This window comes from Lithobates pipiens, unplaced genomic scaffold (assembly GCF_037356315.1).
Source record: "Lithobates pipiens isolate NorthernLeopardFrog02 unplaced genomic scaffold, aLitPip1_a1.2 Scaffold_18, whole genome shotgun sequence".
NCBI classification, from domain to species: domain Eukaryota; kingdom Metazoa; phylum Chordata; class Amphibia; order Anura; family Ranidae; genus Lithobates; species Lithobates pipiens.
This window is the reverse complement of record NW_027507758.1, coordinates 339,057,037-339,073,240: the sequence shown is the minus strand read 5'-3', so window position 1 is coordinate 339,073,240 and position 16,204 is coordinate 339,057,037. Positions and strand designations below refer to the sequence as shown.

Here is a 16,204-nt window from a genome sequence, read left to right as displayed (position 1 = left end):
TTTCCCCCTATATATAGCAGGAAATTAAAATTTAGCATAGAACAAGCCAATGCTTTTATGTGCATGGCAAGTGACCGATCTGTTGGCACTGAAGTTGTGTCTGAGCCAGGATCCATACACCTCAGGGTTAATGGAGTTCAGCTTGATGTACACTAAACTCCATGTGGAAAAGATCACAATTATCCATTGAGTGGCAATAATGAATTATTCATACAGCAAGTGTAATGGATGGCTAGAAGACATGTCCTAACACCACACATCTGTGGCCTTCTAGTATGTTTCCATTCTTGTTGTTTGCCAGCAGTTTTCTTGTGGGGTTCCATAGGAACTCCTTGCCTGAACTCCATAAACAGAGTTCAGGAAAGGATGCGAAAAATGTACATTGATGTTAATAAAAAAAAATTTTTTATCTTAACTTCTCAGGACCACAAGGTGTCAGCATTTATTTCTGAATATACTATTTGGTTATCTTAATGATGTTTGGGACTGAGTACCTACTTGAATTTTATTTATTTATTAGATGCATTTATATAGTGCTGACAATTTATGTAGTGTGTTACATAATATAAATTAACAGTAGTTTCTGCCCTCAAGAAGCTTAAAATGTAGGGTCTCTATATCACACCCATGCATATACATATTAGTGCCAATTAGGGACAATTTAGACAGGAGTCAGTTAACCTGGGAAGAAACTGGATTGCCCACAAAAGCACAGGGAGGACATGCATACTCCATACGAATACTTATCCTCATCAAACGCCATATGTGATCCTTCTACAGTCATATATACATATATAGTCCGCATTTAGCATAGACTATATGTTCAGTGTTTACTCTATATTCAGTCAGTGCAGGCAGTGTATATATATGTAATATATTTTTTGCTAGAAAACTACTTAGAACCCCCAAATATTATATATTGTTTTTTTTCTAACACCCTAGAGAATAAAATGGTGGTCATTGCAATACTTTTTTTCACACCGTATTTGCGCAGCGGTCTTACAAGCGCACTTTTTTTGAATAAAATAATAAGACAGCGGTAAAATTAGCCCATTTTTTTTATATTGTGAAAGATAATGTTACGCTGAGTAAATTGATACCCAACATGTCATGCTTCAAAATTGCAATCGCTCATGGAATGGTGTCAAACTTTTAGCCTCAAAAATATCCATAAGTGACATTTAAAAAATTCTACAGGTTGCATGCTTTGCATTACAGAGGAGGTCTAGGGCTAGAATTATTGCTCTCGCTCTACCGATTGTGGTAATACCTCACATGTGTGGTTTGACTACCGTTTTCATATGCGGGTGCTACTTACGTATGCGTTCCCTTCTGTGCGCGAGCTCTTCGGGACGGGGTGTTTTAAAAAAAAAAAAAATCTTATTTATTTTACTTGATTTTATTTATTTTTACACTTAAAAAAAATGGATCACTTTTATTCCTATTACAAGGGATGTAAACATCCCTTGTAATAGAAAAAAGTATGACAGGTCCTCTTAAATATGAGATCTGGGGTCAAAAAGTCCTTAGATCTCATATTTGGACTTAAATGCAATAAAAAAAAAAGTCATTGAAAAAAATGTACCTTTAAGAGGTATGGGCGGAAGTGACGTTTTGACGTTGCTTCCGCCCTCCTATGGTATAGAGACGAGTGGGGGCCATCTTAGCCTCACTCGTCTCCATACCCAGCAGTGGAAAGGACCCCGATCACCTCAGACGGCTCCGGTAAGCGGCTGGAGGGGGGTTGGCACCTCTCCCGCTGCCGATAACGGTGATCTTGCGGCGAACCCGCCATGGAGACCACCGTTATCGCACACAGGACCACCTCCTGTAAAGAGGGATATCTCAGTTGTGGCAGCAGCTGCTGCCGTTACCGAGATATCCCTCTTCAAAGTACATGTATATGTACATGAGGGGGTCCTTAAGTGTGTGTGTATATATGTGTGTATATATATATATATATATATATATATATATATATATATATATATATATATCAAATAAACTGCCACTAACTGAATAACCTGCCTGCTTAATATAACTCAAGCTATCTCTCTGTCCACACCAACAACACTACACATGGCCGCTATGCAAGCAGCCTTATATAGTGTGGGGCGTGGACTTAATCCCCATGAGCCAGCAGAGTGTGCTGTGATTGACCAAAGTATGCAGGTCAGGTGCATGCTTCGGCCAATCATCATTCAGCAATGCACTGCGATCTCGCAGTGCATTAGGCCCCTTTCACACTGAGGCATTTTTCAGGCGCTACAGCACTATAAATAGCGCCTGTATAGCGCCTGAAAAAAAACGGCCCCTTTCACTCCGGTGAAAAAAGTCCTGCTAGAAGCATCTTTGCAGCGGTGAAGGAGCAGTGTATTCACTGCTCCTAAACCGCTCCTACCCATTGAAATCAATGGGGCAGCACGGCTATACCGCCGGCAAAGCACCCACTAGTGTCCGAATATCGCCACTAAAACTACGGTAAAGCAGTGCTAAAAATAGCGCCGCTGCCCGCACCACCCCAGTGTAAAAGGGGCCTTATGGGGTGTTCCGCGGTGCTCAAATTTCCCATGAATGCCCCATATGTTTGGTTTGTTTTAGACTCTGACATCGGCTGTTCGTTTGTTGTATCTTACGTTTGACTTAAATCGCTGGCTTATCCCTAGTCAGGAGGACTTTAGTGAACCACTTTTAAACACAGCCCAAAATATGTAAAGGTGTCTAGCCAGTCCGAGGATGCAATACCTTTTTTCAAGGGTTTGTACTCTTGGACTGTCTGGAGACCACATACATAGGTTTGGGCTGAGTTGAATCTTGGTTCACTAGAGTCCCTCTGATAATCTCTGAGAACCTGAGTTTGGTATATGCCTGTATGCTGGATTTTCATTCACCATTCTGATGATAACATCATCTGTCAGGATACACTATTTGAGAAATTCTATTGTAAACTATTACTTAAAGTGTTTGCCCATTATATATAGGGCTTTTAGTATGTAGTATATTGGAATTGTTTCCATACCAGGGCTTCTGTACATTTTAGGATGTGTTACATTTTAATATGTTTTTGTATCAATAAAACTGTTGCAAAATATTTTTATACAACACTGTATATGAGGATAAAGAACTCCTGTTTTAAGTAAATGTTATTGTTATGGGTTTCCACATAGGAAGATTTACTATTACCTTTTCATTTGATGGCAACTGAAAAATGTTGTATATAACATCACTTTTTGTCTCAGTGACCCAGGTCACCAGGACAATATAGAGCAGCCTTTCTCAACCTTTTCAACACAGAGGAACCCTTGAAATAGTTCTCCGGTCTCGGGGAACCCCTGCTAAAAATCAGAAATCTACAATTCATGATACATGAGGCGATTCAGTTCGCATTGTGCGCTATACAAGTATTTCATTCATTCATTCATACATTAGTGTGATGGTCAGTGGGAAGAATGGTCCTTACACTTGTGGTCATTGGGAATAATTACCTCCTTACAGATAGCTAATGGGATCTTGGGTACAGTGGGAACTTATCTGAGAGGCAGACATTGCCCAATGCTGAAGGAACCCCTAGCAACCTCTGGAGGAACCCTAGGGTTCCACGGAACCCTGGTTGAGAATCACTCATATAGAGGGTGAATCTAACTACAATGGACACTGACAACTATGTAAATTGACAAAGGTGTTTATCCTTTCCAACTCCATCTGAAACAAAAAAAAGTTTTGCTTATAACTACACTTTAATACATTGTCAGTGTAGCTTCATATTACTACTGTATGTTATATAATTAGATAGAAATACAGACATACATGTTGTTTTCTATGACAATGAGCACAGGTCATCAGAAGTACATTGTTGTGTGACATAACTCTGGGAATAACTTAATAGTTGGATCACTAAATGTGGAATGCTAGCAGGCATGATGCTTTCAGCTAATTGCAGGGGTTAGAGTTAATTGTGTACTGCTTTATTTTGACAGGCTGAAGGAATAGAACACTCGTATTCACAAACTTTACTTTTGGAAATGATGAACAATAAACCACAAAATATCTCCAAAGCTTTGAACTTTACATTCCCTCCTGATGTAGTAAGTGGCAGTGAGAAGGCATTTATCACTGTTGTTGGTAAGGATAACATTAACATTTTTAAACACTATTGCAATGAGGCAGTAGCAAACATTTCATTTGTTCATTCAAAAGAATATGTTTTATCTGTTCTATGTATCTCTTTTAAATGTACAAAGTTACTTTTCCTCAGTTTGACCTCAAAGATAAACTCCAAGCCAACAGCTAAATGCAATGCTTAAAATAAACACAAGGGCTCTTGTACCTTCCAAAACATTTGTATTGCTATCAATAATATAGTGCTGAAATTTACACAGCACTGCCAGGCCCGGGGCCCCCTATTTACTCCACTACAGTTATGCAATGCATCCTGGTCACATGCCTGCCCTCAGCCTCTGACTGGATGATAATGGATTAGCAATAGACTGATTAAGTCATCACTCTCCTTCTCCTTTTAAAAACAGCAATTGCAGTACACTTAAAGCAGTTCTAAAGGCAAAACATTTTTCACATTTACACACACCCTGCATTAAGGAAAAAAAATGTTCCACTGTCTGGTGCCCCCAACCCTAAAGATTTACCTGACCCTGCCCACAGTGCAGCACTGTCCCCATCTGCAGCACTGCTCCACTGACTTCCTGGATTCACAGGCTACACTGAGGCTACTTTCACACTGAAAGCGCCAGACATTGGCTAGTTTTTGCGGCGCTTTACCATCATTTTAGCAGTGCTTTTTCGACTGCTAGCGGCATGCATTTAACCCCCACTAGCGGACAAAGAAAGGGTTGCAGCGTTTCTGAAGCGCTTTGCAGGAGCTTCGGCAGCCCTGCCCATCCATTTTAATGAGCAGGGTGTTTTGGGAGCGGTGTATACACAGTTCCCAAAGAGCCCCAAAGATGCTGTTTACAAGACGTTTAAGAACATCCCGCATGAGCACCACCCAGTGTGAAAAGCCACACTGAAATGAATCGGTGGGCGGTTTTCAGGCGTTAGAGGCTAGAGGTGACCCAGTCAGGACACATTTACTGTCTTAAGGTGACTTCTCTATCCATGGAGTGCTGGAGTCAACCTTGGACAGCAACATAGCCTAGAAAAAGCAGCATTAGATGGGTTAGTTAGCAGATTAGATGGATTTTACCGTGACTAACATTTTAAAGCCTAACTCCAGCTAACCCTTACATTGTAAAACAACCCATTCAGTTTTCCCTTTTTTATAAGATGTCATATTCCCTCTGTTCTCAGCTGCATAATAGCTAGGAGAGGAGAACTCTGATCTTCCCAGTGAAAGGCTTTGCAGAGTAGGAGGGGTGTCAGGACAAGTCTGATCATTGGAGGAGAGTACACTGAGTTACCAGCAGAGCTAGAGAACCCACCACATTGTGGTCTCTCCTGCTTAGTGTGGTCAGTTTATGACCCCTTCAGCCCCGGTAGGATTTACCCCCTTCCTGACCAGAGCACTTTTTGTGATTCGGCACTGTGCCGCTTTAACTGACAATTGCAGGGCCGTGCGATGTTGCATCCAAACAAAATTCATGTCCTTTTTTCCCCACAAATAGAGATTTCTTTTGGGGGTATTTGATCACCTCTGCGTTTTTTATTTTTTGCGCTATAAACAAAAAAGAGCAACGATTTTGAAAAAGCAATATTTTTTACTTTTTGCTATAATAAATATCCCTCAAAAATCTATAAAAAAAAAATGTTTTCCTCAGTTTAGGCTGATAGGTATTCTTCTACCTATTTTTTGTTAAAAAAAATCACAATAAGCGTATATTAATTGGTTTGCGCAAAAGTTATAATGGGGATAATTTTATGGCATTTTTATTATTCATTTTTTTATTAGTAATGGCGGCAATCTGCGATTTTTATCGGGACTGCAACATTATATTATTGGACACTTTTGACACCATTTTGGGATCATTGTCATTTATGCAACGATCAGTGCTAAGAAAATACACTGATTACTGTGTAAATGACACTGGCAGGGAAGGTGTTAACCACTGGGGGGCGATCAAGGGGTTAAAGAGGAAGTAAACCCTGATGGGTGTTACTTCCTCTTTGTTCCCCTGCAAAGGTAAAGCATAATGGGCTACTATGCATCATATAGTAGCCCAATATAGGACACTTACCTGCAGGAGAAACACACAATGTCCCTGTCTTCCTCGCTAGTAGCGAGCATCCATTCTTCATGCCTCTTCCTTCTGGGTCTGAGAACTCTGTGACTGGCCGGAGTCGTGTTACGTCACTCCCGCGCTTGTGTGCGGGAGCCACCTTTAATGGCATGACCCGTGCTAGAAACGGCACAGCATGCCCTTTCTAACACCAGCGCATGCGCAGAAGAAATCACTGTACGGCAATTTGCAAATATCTCCTAGACTGTGCAGGTCTGGGAGATATTTCAAGCACCTACAGGTAAACCTTAATCTAAGTTTACCTGTAGGTTAAAGTTACATAGCTAGTAAGGTTGAATAAAGACACCAGTCCATCCAATTCAACCTGAGTGAGTGTCTACAATTGTCCCTATCCCTGTACATTGCACACTCACATTGGTCCCTACCCTCAAGGAGCCCACAATGCAAGGTCCCCATTCATATACTAGGGCAAATTTGAGACAGAAGACAATTAACCTACCTGCATGTCTTTGGAGTGTGGGAGGAAACTGGAGTACCTGGAGGAAACCGAGGAAACCCACGCAGACACAGGGAGAACATGCAAACTCCAGGCAGGTAGTGTTGTGGTTGGGATTTAAACCAGCGACCCTTTTTACTGCTAGGTGAGAGTGCTACCCACTACACCACTGTGCCGCCCTACGGCCCTACAACCACTTTAAGTGTGTCCTAGGGAGTGATTCTAACTGTGGGGGTGGACCTACTATACACATGAAAGCTATCACTGCTCCCGATGACAGGGAGCAGTGATCTGTCATATCACTAGGCAGAATGGGGAAATGCCTTGTTTACAAAGGCATCTCCCCGTTCTTCCACTCCATGACATGATCGCAGGCACCCGGCCGACATCGAGTCTGCGGGACCCGCAGTTATGGTCACAGAGCACGCGTGCACACTCACAATGCTGTATCTTAAAGGGGACGTACCTGTACACCCTTTTGCTCACCTGTGCCATTCTGCCGATGTATATCGTCGCACGGCGATCGGGAAGGAGTTAATAGAAAAGCAGAGGAACTGGCAGGAACACCAGGGATTTCACAGAAAGGAAGCAATACAAAGAGAACAGGATACATTTTAATACATGTACAGCAGGCACATATCAGGGATATGAATTGTTGGTTTTATATACTCTTTAAGCAGTTAATGAAACCGTTTACTTTAGGGATAAAGGTTTTAATCAGATAAGTACTATCTAACCATTGTAAACACCCCTATTAAATAAATTGTCTAAACCCTCTAACTCCCTCTTTTGCTGCACAACTTGATCTGTTAAAGAAAGTTGAAAAACATGATTACCAGTTTAAAAAACTTTACAAGGGGGAAGAGGGGGGTTATCTTAAAGACTAGTGACATTATATATGCCATTTTTGATTTTGCCTTCAGTACAAGAATAATTGTGATTGCAAACATTGCATACAACAGGAGATGACAGTAATGGGGATTAAAACAGACATGCCACTGTATAAAGTAAAAAGATTCTTGCCTACTTTGGAGTTAAAGTAAAGTTGAAGTAAAGTGAAAATACATTGCCTGATTTCTGTGGCAATTTGTTTGTGAAAGGAAACTACTGAAATAATGTTACATGTTCACACATGTTCTGTTAGCATGGTCAGATCTGAATTTACCATTAGGCACAGTAGTAGGCATATGTCTATAGGCAGGCAGGTGGGCGTAAAGAGGTGACATTTCTCTGTTTGTTGCCACACCTGTTTTCCTATCAGTAGACATACAGTTAACTGATCATATAATTGATCATATTTAAATATAATGTGAGGAACTCAATAAACCCGTTGCTCCACTTTTCTGGCATTAATCCCTATTGTTAAGGTATTGAGCCAAATTCATGAAGCATATGAGAAACTTTTGGCTTTGACAGCAACTCATGCATCAAATTCCTAAATGCGCCATGTTGCAAAATCTATTTTGGCACATTCAATGCGACAACTTCAAAATAAAAAAACGGACAGTCCGTATCATACAAAAGTGGAGCTAATAAAGAGCAACTTTTTTGGCATATAGAGATAAACTGGCACAGACAGATTTTGTCAAAGTGTCTTGGGTGCATTCTAAAAGTGGCGCAGAATTAACCAAATTCAAGTAAAAGTTTTAGACAGGTATATGAATTTGGTGCATGCTGCACTAGTCTTTATGAATTCCGGGAATATGAGGATGGCAACCAATCAGCTTCTAGCTTTCAATTTCAAAGCTTAACCAAATCAACCAATCAAGTCAGACCCAAATAGATTAATATGCAAAGCAGCTCCAGATTTTGCCTGTTCCAGTTTTAGTAAATCCCCCCCCCCCCCATGAGAAGAATTTATCAAAACTGGAACAGACAGAATCTGGAATAACTGTGCATGGCAACCAATCAACTTCTATCTGTCGCTCCCAGCCCCCGCCTTGAAATGTGTTGCCGGTCTCCGACTCTGGCACATTCTAATGATTTTCTGTAATGTCCGTGCCCACTCTTCCATGCTCCTTGATGGCTTTTTCTATCAATAAAAGGTAAACATAGGTATAATTCGGTGTGAGGGTTGGGTGGCGGTTGGATGGGTGCGTGTGGGCAGATATGGTAACAAAGATAGTATGCACTATAAGCTATTACATGGTATCACATAATACTGTAAAATTCTCCATATTTTTTTTCTTCTTCTTTCTTTTTTTCTTTTTTTTTTCTATTTATAAAAGAAAAAAATATTTTTCTTGTTATGTGTGTAACAATAACATTATAAATCAATACAAATTATTTTTAAAAAAAGCATGCTTTTAGCCATATTTTATCTTAACTTGTTGATAAGAACAACTCCTTGTTCCATAGGTGATTTTCTAGGACCTTCAGCCAGCAGTCTACAGTCACTAATTCAACTTCCCTGTGGTTGTGGCGAACAGAACATGATCAGATTTGCCCCTATCATTTTTATAATGGAATATATTACAAATACAAAGCAGACAAATGACCATGCTCCCAAACTGATTTCATATATGAAAGAAGGTAAGAAAAGTCAGGTTATTTGAAATGAGAAAACTTTGAATACACCGTTGAGATATGAAGCTTTAAAACAGAAAAACTACTAGCACACAAGCTCTTTATTGCAGAAGAGACGTGCAATACCTCTTCTGACATAAAATAAACCTACCTGTCTGCTTGCAGTCTTCTTCAGAATGTACACTGTTTACATTTTGGCACAGATCTTGTATGCTAGCATGACTGCTCTCCTGTGCATGTGCAACAGTATTGTCATCCCATGCTGGTTAATGCTGGGTCATCAGGGGCACAATGGCATCAGAGGTATCAGGTGCCCCTGATGATGTCTTTTCTGATGAAATGTGTTGGAAAGAGCCGTAAACCATGAAGTCACTATGCATGCACCCTCATCGCAGAATATTCTGGGATATGTAGTTTTTCAATGATGATTTCAAGTGCAGCATTTTATAAGTGGTTTTAACCGAGCCTAATACATTTTTAACCCGATTTAAACTATGAGAAGTGTTAAGAGAGTATTATAAGGGGGAACCGCTCTGATAGGAGAGATAGAAGAAATCATTAAATGGGCTGCTGAGCTGAGGAATATTCAACTCTACTAGTGCTGTGTTTGACTTCTCTTACGAGGGTCTCATTGGAGATTTGCATTTTTTGATTTACTGAAAGATCATACTGTTGGTGTAATCGGCTTTCATATAAACTGTTTGCTTTATTCAGACAGAGTGTTTATCGCTCATGAACCAATTTTTGCACATGTTACTGAAGCACTGCACTTATTTATGAATAGCATCTATCATTAGCAAAAAATGGGAGGAGGCACATATACATAGACAGCACATTTTTCTTCTTTCTATATTATTTTTTATTAACGATTTATATAGTGCCAACAGTTTACGCAGCGCTTTACAATGTATAGGGGAGACAACACAATTACAGTACAATACAAAAGGTACAGGAGGGCCCTGCTCATAGAGCTTACATTCTAAAGGGAGGGGGTGGTGGTACAAAAGGTAATAGCTTCAGAGAATGATTTGATGGGAGCGGCTCGGGGACAGTTAGGTGGGTATGGGATAGGTTTCCCTGAATAAATGAGTTTTCAGGGAACTCTTAAAGGTGGACAGGGTAGGGGCTGAGCAGACAGACTGGGGCAGGGAGTTCCAGAGGATGGGAGAGGCTCTGGAGAAGTCTTGAAGGCGAGCATGAGAGGAGATAACAAGGGAGCTAGAAAGCAGGAGGTCGTCGGAGGAGTGGAGGGGACGATTTTGGCAATATCTGCAGATGAGGTTGGTGATGTAGATGGGGGCGAGGTTGTGGATTGCTTTGTATGTTATGGTTAGCATTTTGAATTTTACACGGTGGGGTAGGGGAAGCCAGTGAAGGGATTGGCAGAGAGGGGCAGCAGTCACGGAACGATTAGGGAGGTGTATTAGTCTAGCAGCGGCATTCATAATAGACTGAAGGGGGGATAGCCAGCTTAAGGGTAGGCCATTAAGGAGAGAGTTGCAGTAATCAAGGCAGGAAATAATCGAGGAGTGAACGAGTTTCTTTGTGGTGTCATTAGTCAGGAAGGGTCGAATTCTGGAGATGTTGTGGAGGTGAAGGTGGCAGGATTTAGCCAGTGATTGGATATGGGAGCTGAAGGAGAGGTCAGAGTCAAGGATTACACTCAGGACTCTGGTATGAGTGGAGGGACCAATGGTTGTGTTGTTGATATTAATGGTGAAGTCATGGGGGGGGGATTATGAAGGAGGAAATATAACAAGCTCAGTTTTAGAAAGATTGAGTTTAAGGAAGTGGTGTGACATCCATACTGATATGTCATTCATTAAGTTGGAGATCTGTGAGGAGATTGAGGGGGTGAGTTGAGGAGTGGAGAGATAGATCTGGGTGTTGTTGGCATAGAGGTGGTATTGGAAATCATGGGAGGTTATCAACTGGCCCAGGGAAGAGGTAGAGAGTGAGAATAGGAGGGGCCCAAGGACAGAACCTTGGGGTACCCCAACAGAAAGAGGAAGGGGAGCAGAGGAGATTGAGTTGTAAGCGACACTGAAAGTGCACTGAGATAGGTAGGAGGAAAACCAGGATAAAGCAGAATCGCAGAGGCCAAGGGAGCGTAATTTGCTGAGGAGGAGCAGGTGGTCAACTGTGTCAAAGGCAGCAGAGAGGTCTAAAAGTATGAGTATGGAGTAGTGGCCGTTGGTTTTAGCAGTTAATAGGTCATTGGGGAGTTTTAGTAGGGCAGTTTCAGTAGAATGTTGTGGGCGGAAGCCAGACTGTAAGGGGTCAAGAAGGTTGCTGTCCATGAGGTAGCGACTCATTTGGTCATGGACAAGGCGTTCAATGAGCTTGGAGGCAAACGGGAGCAGGGAGAAGGGTATGGGTAAATATGTTGATGATTAAAGGCCTTTCTGTCTACCTTAAAGATAATCCTATTATTTTCCAATACTACCACAATATGAGCTACCAGGAATCTGCTTCTCTGAGAATGATGAGTAGGCTTTTGCTGCTGATAATCACATGTATTGCCTGAAGTGGCACAATCAATTAATAACTTTCATTACATCTTCTACTTGAAATGGTGGAAGGGCAGGTAGGTCATGTAAAGACAATTCAACACTATGCAACATTTATACAAGCTCTAACCAGTGCCAGTGCTTCTTACTTTGCCTATCACCTCTAAGCCCTTGTACACACATTCCAACGTAAAATGTCCGATCGGACCGTGTTGTCGGATAATCCGTCTGTGTGTGGGCTCCTTCTGACTCTTTCTGTCGGAATGTCCGGCCAACAAAGTTTGAGAGCTGGATATAAAATTTTCCGACAACATGATCCGATCTGACTTTGTCTGATCGTTTGTAGAGAATTCCGATTGGACAAAGTGCCACGCATGCTCAGATAAAACTACAAGACCAAAGCTATTGGCTACTAGCCACAATGTAGTCCTATCGCAATGAACAAACGTCATCACGTTACGAACGATCGGACTTCACAACAACTTTGTCCGACCGTGTGTATGCAACACCAGTTTCGGACAAAATCCGTCGGAAAAAATCAGACGGATTTTGTTGTTGGAATGTCCGACTGTGTGTACAAGGGCTAAGAGCTTCCCTAAAACATGGCCAAATATTTTCATCTTTGGAGAAAGAGGGGGTTATGGGCATATCCTCTCGGGAAGGCAAAAATGACATGAACCTACAAATCATTCTCAGACTAAAAATGATTTGATCTAGTATAGGCAGGACCTGAGTATAAGCATGAGAAAAAGCTGATATTGGCTAAAGCTGTAGTAGAAAATTAAAGCACTTAGTTATATACTATTCAAAATCAAATGTACAGGGGCTGCATGAACTGTAATCCAAGAATTCAGATACAAATATTAGGCCTTTAGCTAGTCACACATGTGAAAATACAGCCTCTTATTCTGGCCCTTCAGATACATTAGCTAGAATGAAGATGTACAGTATACAGCAAGGATATGCATTTAGTGGACCTCCAGCTGTTGCAAGACTACAAGTCTCATGATGCCTCTGCCTCTGGGTTTCATGCATGTTGCTGTGAGAGTTTTGCTATGCCTCATGGGACTTGTAGTTCTGCAACAGCTGGAGGTCCTCTAATTGCATATCCCTGGTATACAGTGCATTAATAAGGTTTTTTCAGTCTACAATATGCATGGTTTCAATTCTAATTCTAATTTCACATGCCATACAAACCACTCCTTAAGCATTTGTTGTGTTTCACATTCAAGAGGCTTGTGTTACCTTGTAAATAATGCTAAATTATGCAGAACAAATCAGAAAGATTTAATTTCAGCTTGCTGACTAATGCAAAAAAGCTGTGTCTATTGCTGATATTTGTAACCCAAAGCTGTGGGAAAAACTTGCTTGATCACCTCAAAATTAAAATAAAATATATTTTGGTCCATGGGATTGCCAATAATTAGTAATGGAATCAATATGTGATAATAGGGATAGAATACTGTTTAAGGGAAATAAAATAGATTTGTAGGTAATCAGAACTACAGAGTTGAGTGCCTCCTTGTTAGAAGACCCTGCATCATATTTCTGTTGTGGGATTTACCTTCAAAAGTCTAGATGCTGCCTTCTATTACCTTGTGGTCCTAAGCACTGGCCATGACTGTCTTATGGAGAGAAAATAGGTTTTTCTTGGTGAGCAGGCCCACACAATGATCTGAAAATTCCTGGGAGTCTATTTCTAAAGTGGAAAAAAGTGATAATATGGTCCTTTTCTACTGCTTTCTTGGTGGTTATCTGTTGGGCTACCACTTCTTGGTATGCTATTTATACAGACAGGGGTAACAATCATTCTTGTATTATATTGTATTATATTGTGATTTGTAGTTCTGTCTCTAGTTGATAGTGTATGTATTGTTTTGTCTTGTAGCGCTACATAGTTATGATTTATGTTCATGTCTCCATGCTACTGTTTTCCATTAAAATAAGAAGGGCTCATTCTGTCTTTTCATCACTGCGCCGCCCAGCAGCTCACAAGCGAGGAATGCCCGCCGGGTTTGGCTCCCTGCTTGTAGTCCATTTCCAGCCACAGCTCATTACTTGAGTCCTTCAAATCTTTGATATTCCTAATTTTATTTCCATCTCCTGTGTATACCAAATCATACAAAAGCCATGGCAGAAAGAACCCATCTGATCCAGAGGGCCAAGCTGACAGAGCAGGCAGAACAATACAATTATACGGCAGCCAACATGAAGGCTGTAACGGGATGCGGAGAGGGGCTGTGCAATGAAGAAAGGGACCTTTGTTCTGTTGCTTACAAGAATGTGGTTGTAGCAAAGAGGTCTTCTTGGAGGGTCATTTCCAGCACTGAGCAGAAGTCAGGTGAATCGGAAAAGAAGTTGCAATTTACTAAAGAATAACTGGAGAAAATAAAGAGCGAGCCTCAAGAGTGTTTGTGACACTGTATTTTAGATGAAGATGAAAGGGGACTATTACCGATAACTTTCAGAAGCGGCAAAGGATGCTGAGAGACCCCAGATGATAGAAGACTGAGGCCGCGTACACACGCGGGGACTGTTCGCTCAACTTTGTCCGCTGAACAGTGTTTCAGCGGACAGTCCGCTCGTGTGTGGGCTTCAGCGGACAGTTTCAGCGGACAGTTTGACAAACAAAGTTTTTCGGAAATCCCGAAAAACTGTCCGCTGAAACTTGGTTTGAGCGGACAGTCCGCTCGTGTGTAGGCTTGTTCGTCAAACAAAGTTCCGCGCATGCTCAGAAAGAATTTATACGCCGAAGGTTGCATTGCAGTGTATAGGACGTTGTTTTCTAGTCCCGTCGTACGTGCCGTTCACGTCATCGCGCACGGTTTCAGCGGACTGTTCGTTCGTCGTGTGTGGCCATGTCCGTCCATGCTAATTTTGAGTGGACTGTCCGCTGAAACTGTTTGATGAACAAAGTTGAGCGAACAGTCCCCGCGTGTGTACGCGGCCTTACAAGCAGCTTATCAAGAAGCATTTGACATCAGCAAGCAAAAAATGCAGCCAACCCACCCCATCCTCTTGGGCTTAGCCCTACATTTTTCCATATTCTATTATGAAATTCATAATAGCCCAGAAAAGGCTTGTTCACTGGCAAAGACTGCAATAGATGAAGCCATCACAGAACTAGACACCCTCAATAAAGACTCCTACAAAGATAGCACTCTTATCATGCAGCTACATAGAGACAACTTAACATTATGGACATCGGACACCGATTAAGGTGGCAAGAGCGGGGAACCAGAAGAGAACAACTAACTGGTGCAGCAGACACTTCTTTCCTGAACAACCCCTTTTACACGTCTCCATTCCTAATCCCTCCACATGGATTTTCTATAGCATGTGTAACGGAAATAAAGTTTTACGTTTCTTCACGCTGTAGAGAAGTATTAACGGTTTCATTTCATGTTAAAATAAAAAAATAATAATAATTATATATATATATATATATATATATATATATATATATATATATATATATATATATATATATATATATAATGCACACAAGTAATTACAGGCCACTTATGTCAAGAACTTGATATTTTTCTGATATTCTGATAATTAAATAGAAAAATTGGAACCACCAGTTTGTGCAACTGATATGTTGTGTATTATAATGTACAATGTTGAAAACTGCTGCAACCAATTCTGGTTGCAGTGATTACCCTCCCTCTTTTATTGGTTGGGCCCACAATACTTTTTCCCCCATTTTCCCACCCTATACAAACCCAAAGTTGTACATTCTGGGGTAATGAAGGTAGTTAATAAATATTGGGTATGGCTATTTAATTTAAATTCAATTGCTATTAGCAAGTGTGGAAAACTTTTTTTATTCCCCTCCTCTCTTTTTTCTCTTCTTGCTGCTGTTCAGTTGACAAACCTGTGCCTATTCCAATAAACCCATCATTACACTCCTGCTCTTGTTATCCTGGTGTTCACATAGCATGTAACATATGCATGTTATGCACACAGTGCGGTGGTGGTTTAATCATTTCAGTATGCCTCCCATCAATGTACCCCATACCCATTCACATAGGGGGTGGTATTTGGGGGGCCCCCCTTGTTAAAGGGGTCTTCCATATTCTGATAAGCCCACTGCCCACAGACCCCCACAACCACCAGGCAAGGGTTGTGGGGATGAGGCCTTTGTCCCCATAAACATGGGGACAAGGTGCTTTGGGGGGACCCTAAAGAATCCTAATCATGTTGAGGGCAAGTGGCCTGGAATGGTTCAGGAGGGGGGGGTGCTTGCTCATCCCCCCCATCCTGACCTGCCAGTTTGCATGCTCTGATAGGGGTCTGGTTTGATGCAGAGTTCCCCTTAACCACTTCAATACACTGTGTTATATATACTACACTGCCTGCACTGACTGAATATAGAGAATATAGAGTCTACACTAAATGCAGAGTATGTATATATATATATATATATATATATATATATATATATATATATGTATCTGTATATATATATATATATA

At 41.1% G+C, this 16,204-nt stretch overlaps 1 protein-coding gene and 1 pseudogene across 2 annotated transcripts in view; both read left to right on the top strand.

Annotated features, from left to right (window-relative positions):
* LOC143988096 (CD109 antigen-like) overlaps positions 1-16,204 on the top strand; it is a 249,191-nt gene that overhangs the window by 162,184 nt on the left and 70,803 nt on the right. For both annotated transcript variants that reach the window (XM_077487378.1, XM_077487379.1), the window contains 2 exons: positions 3,978-4,122; positions 9,046-9,219. In XM_077487378.1, the coding sequence (XP_077343504.1) occupies positions 3,978-4,122; positions 9,046-9,219 (319 nt within the window). The remainder of the gene's footprint in view (positions 1-3,977; positions 4,123-9,045; positions 9,220-16,204) is intronic.
* LOC143989953 (14-3-3 protein theta pseudogene) lies at positions 13,854-14,942 on the top strand (annotated as a pseudogene).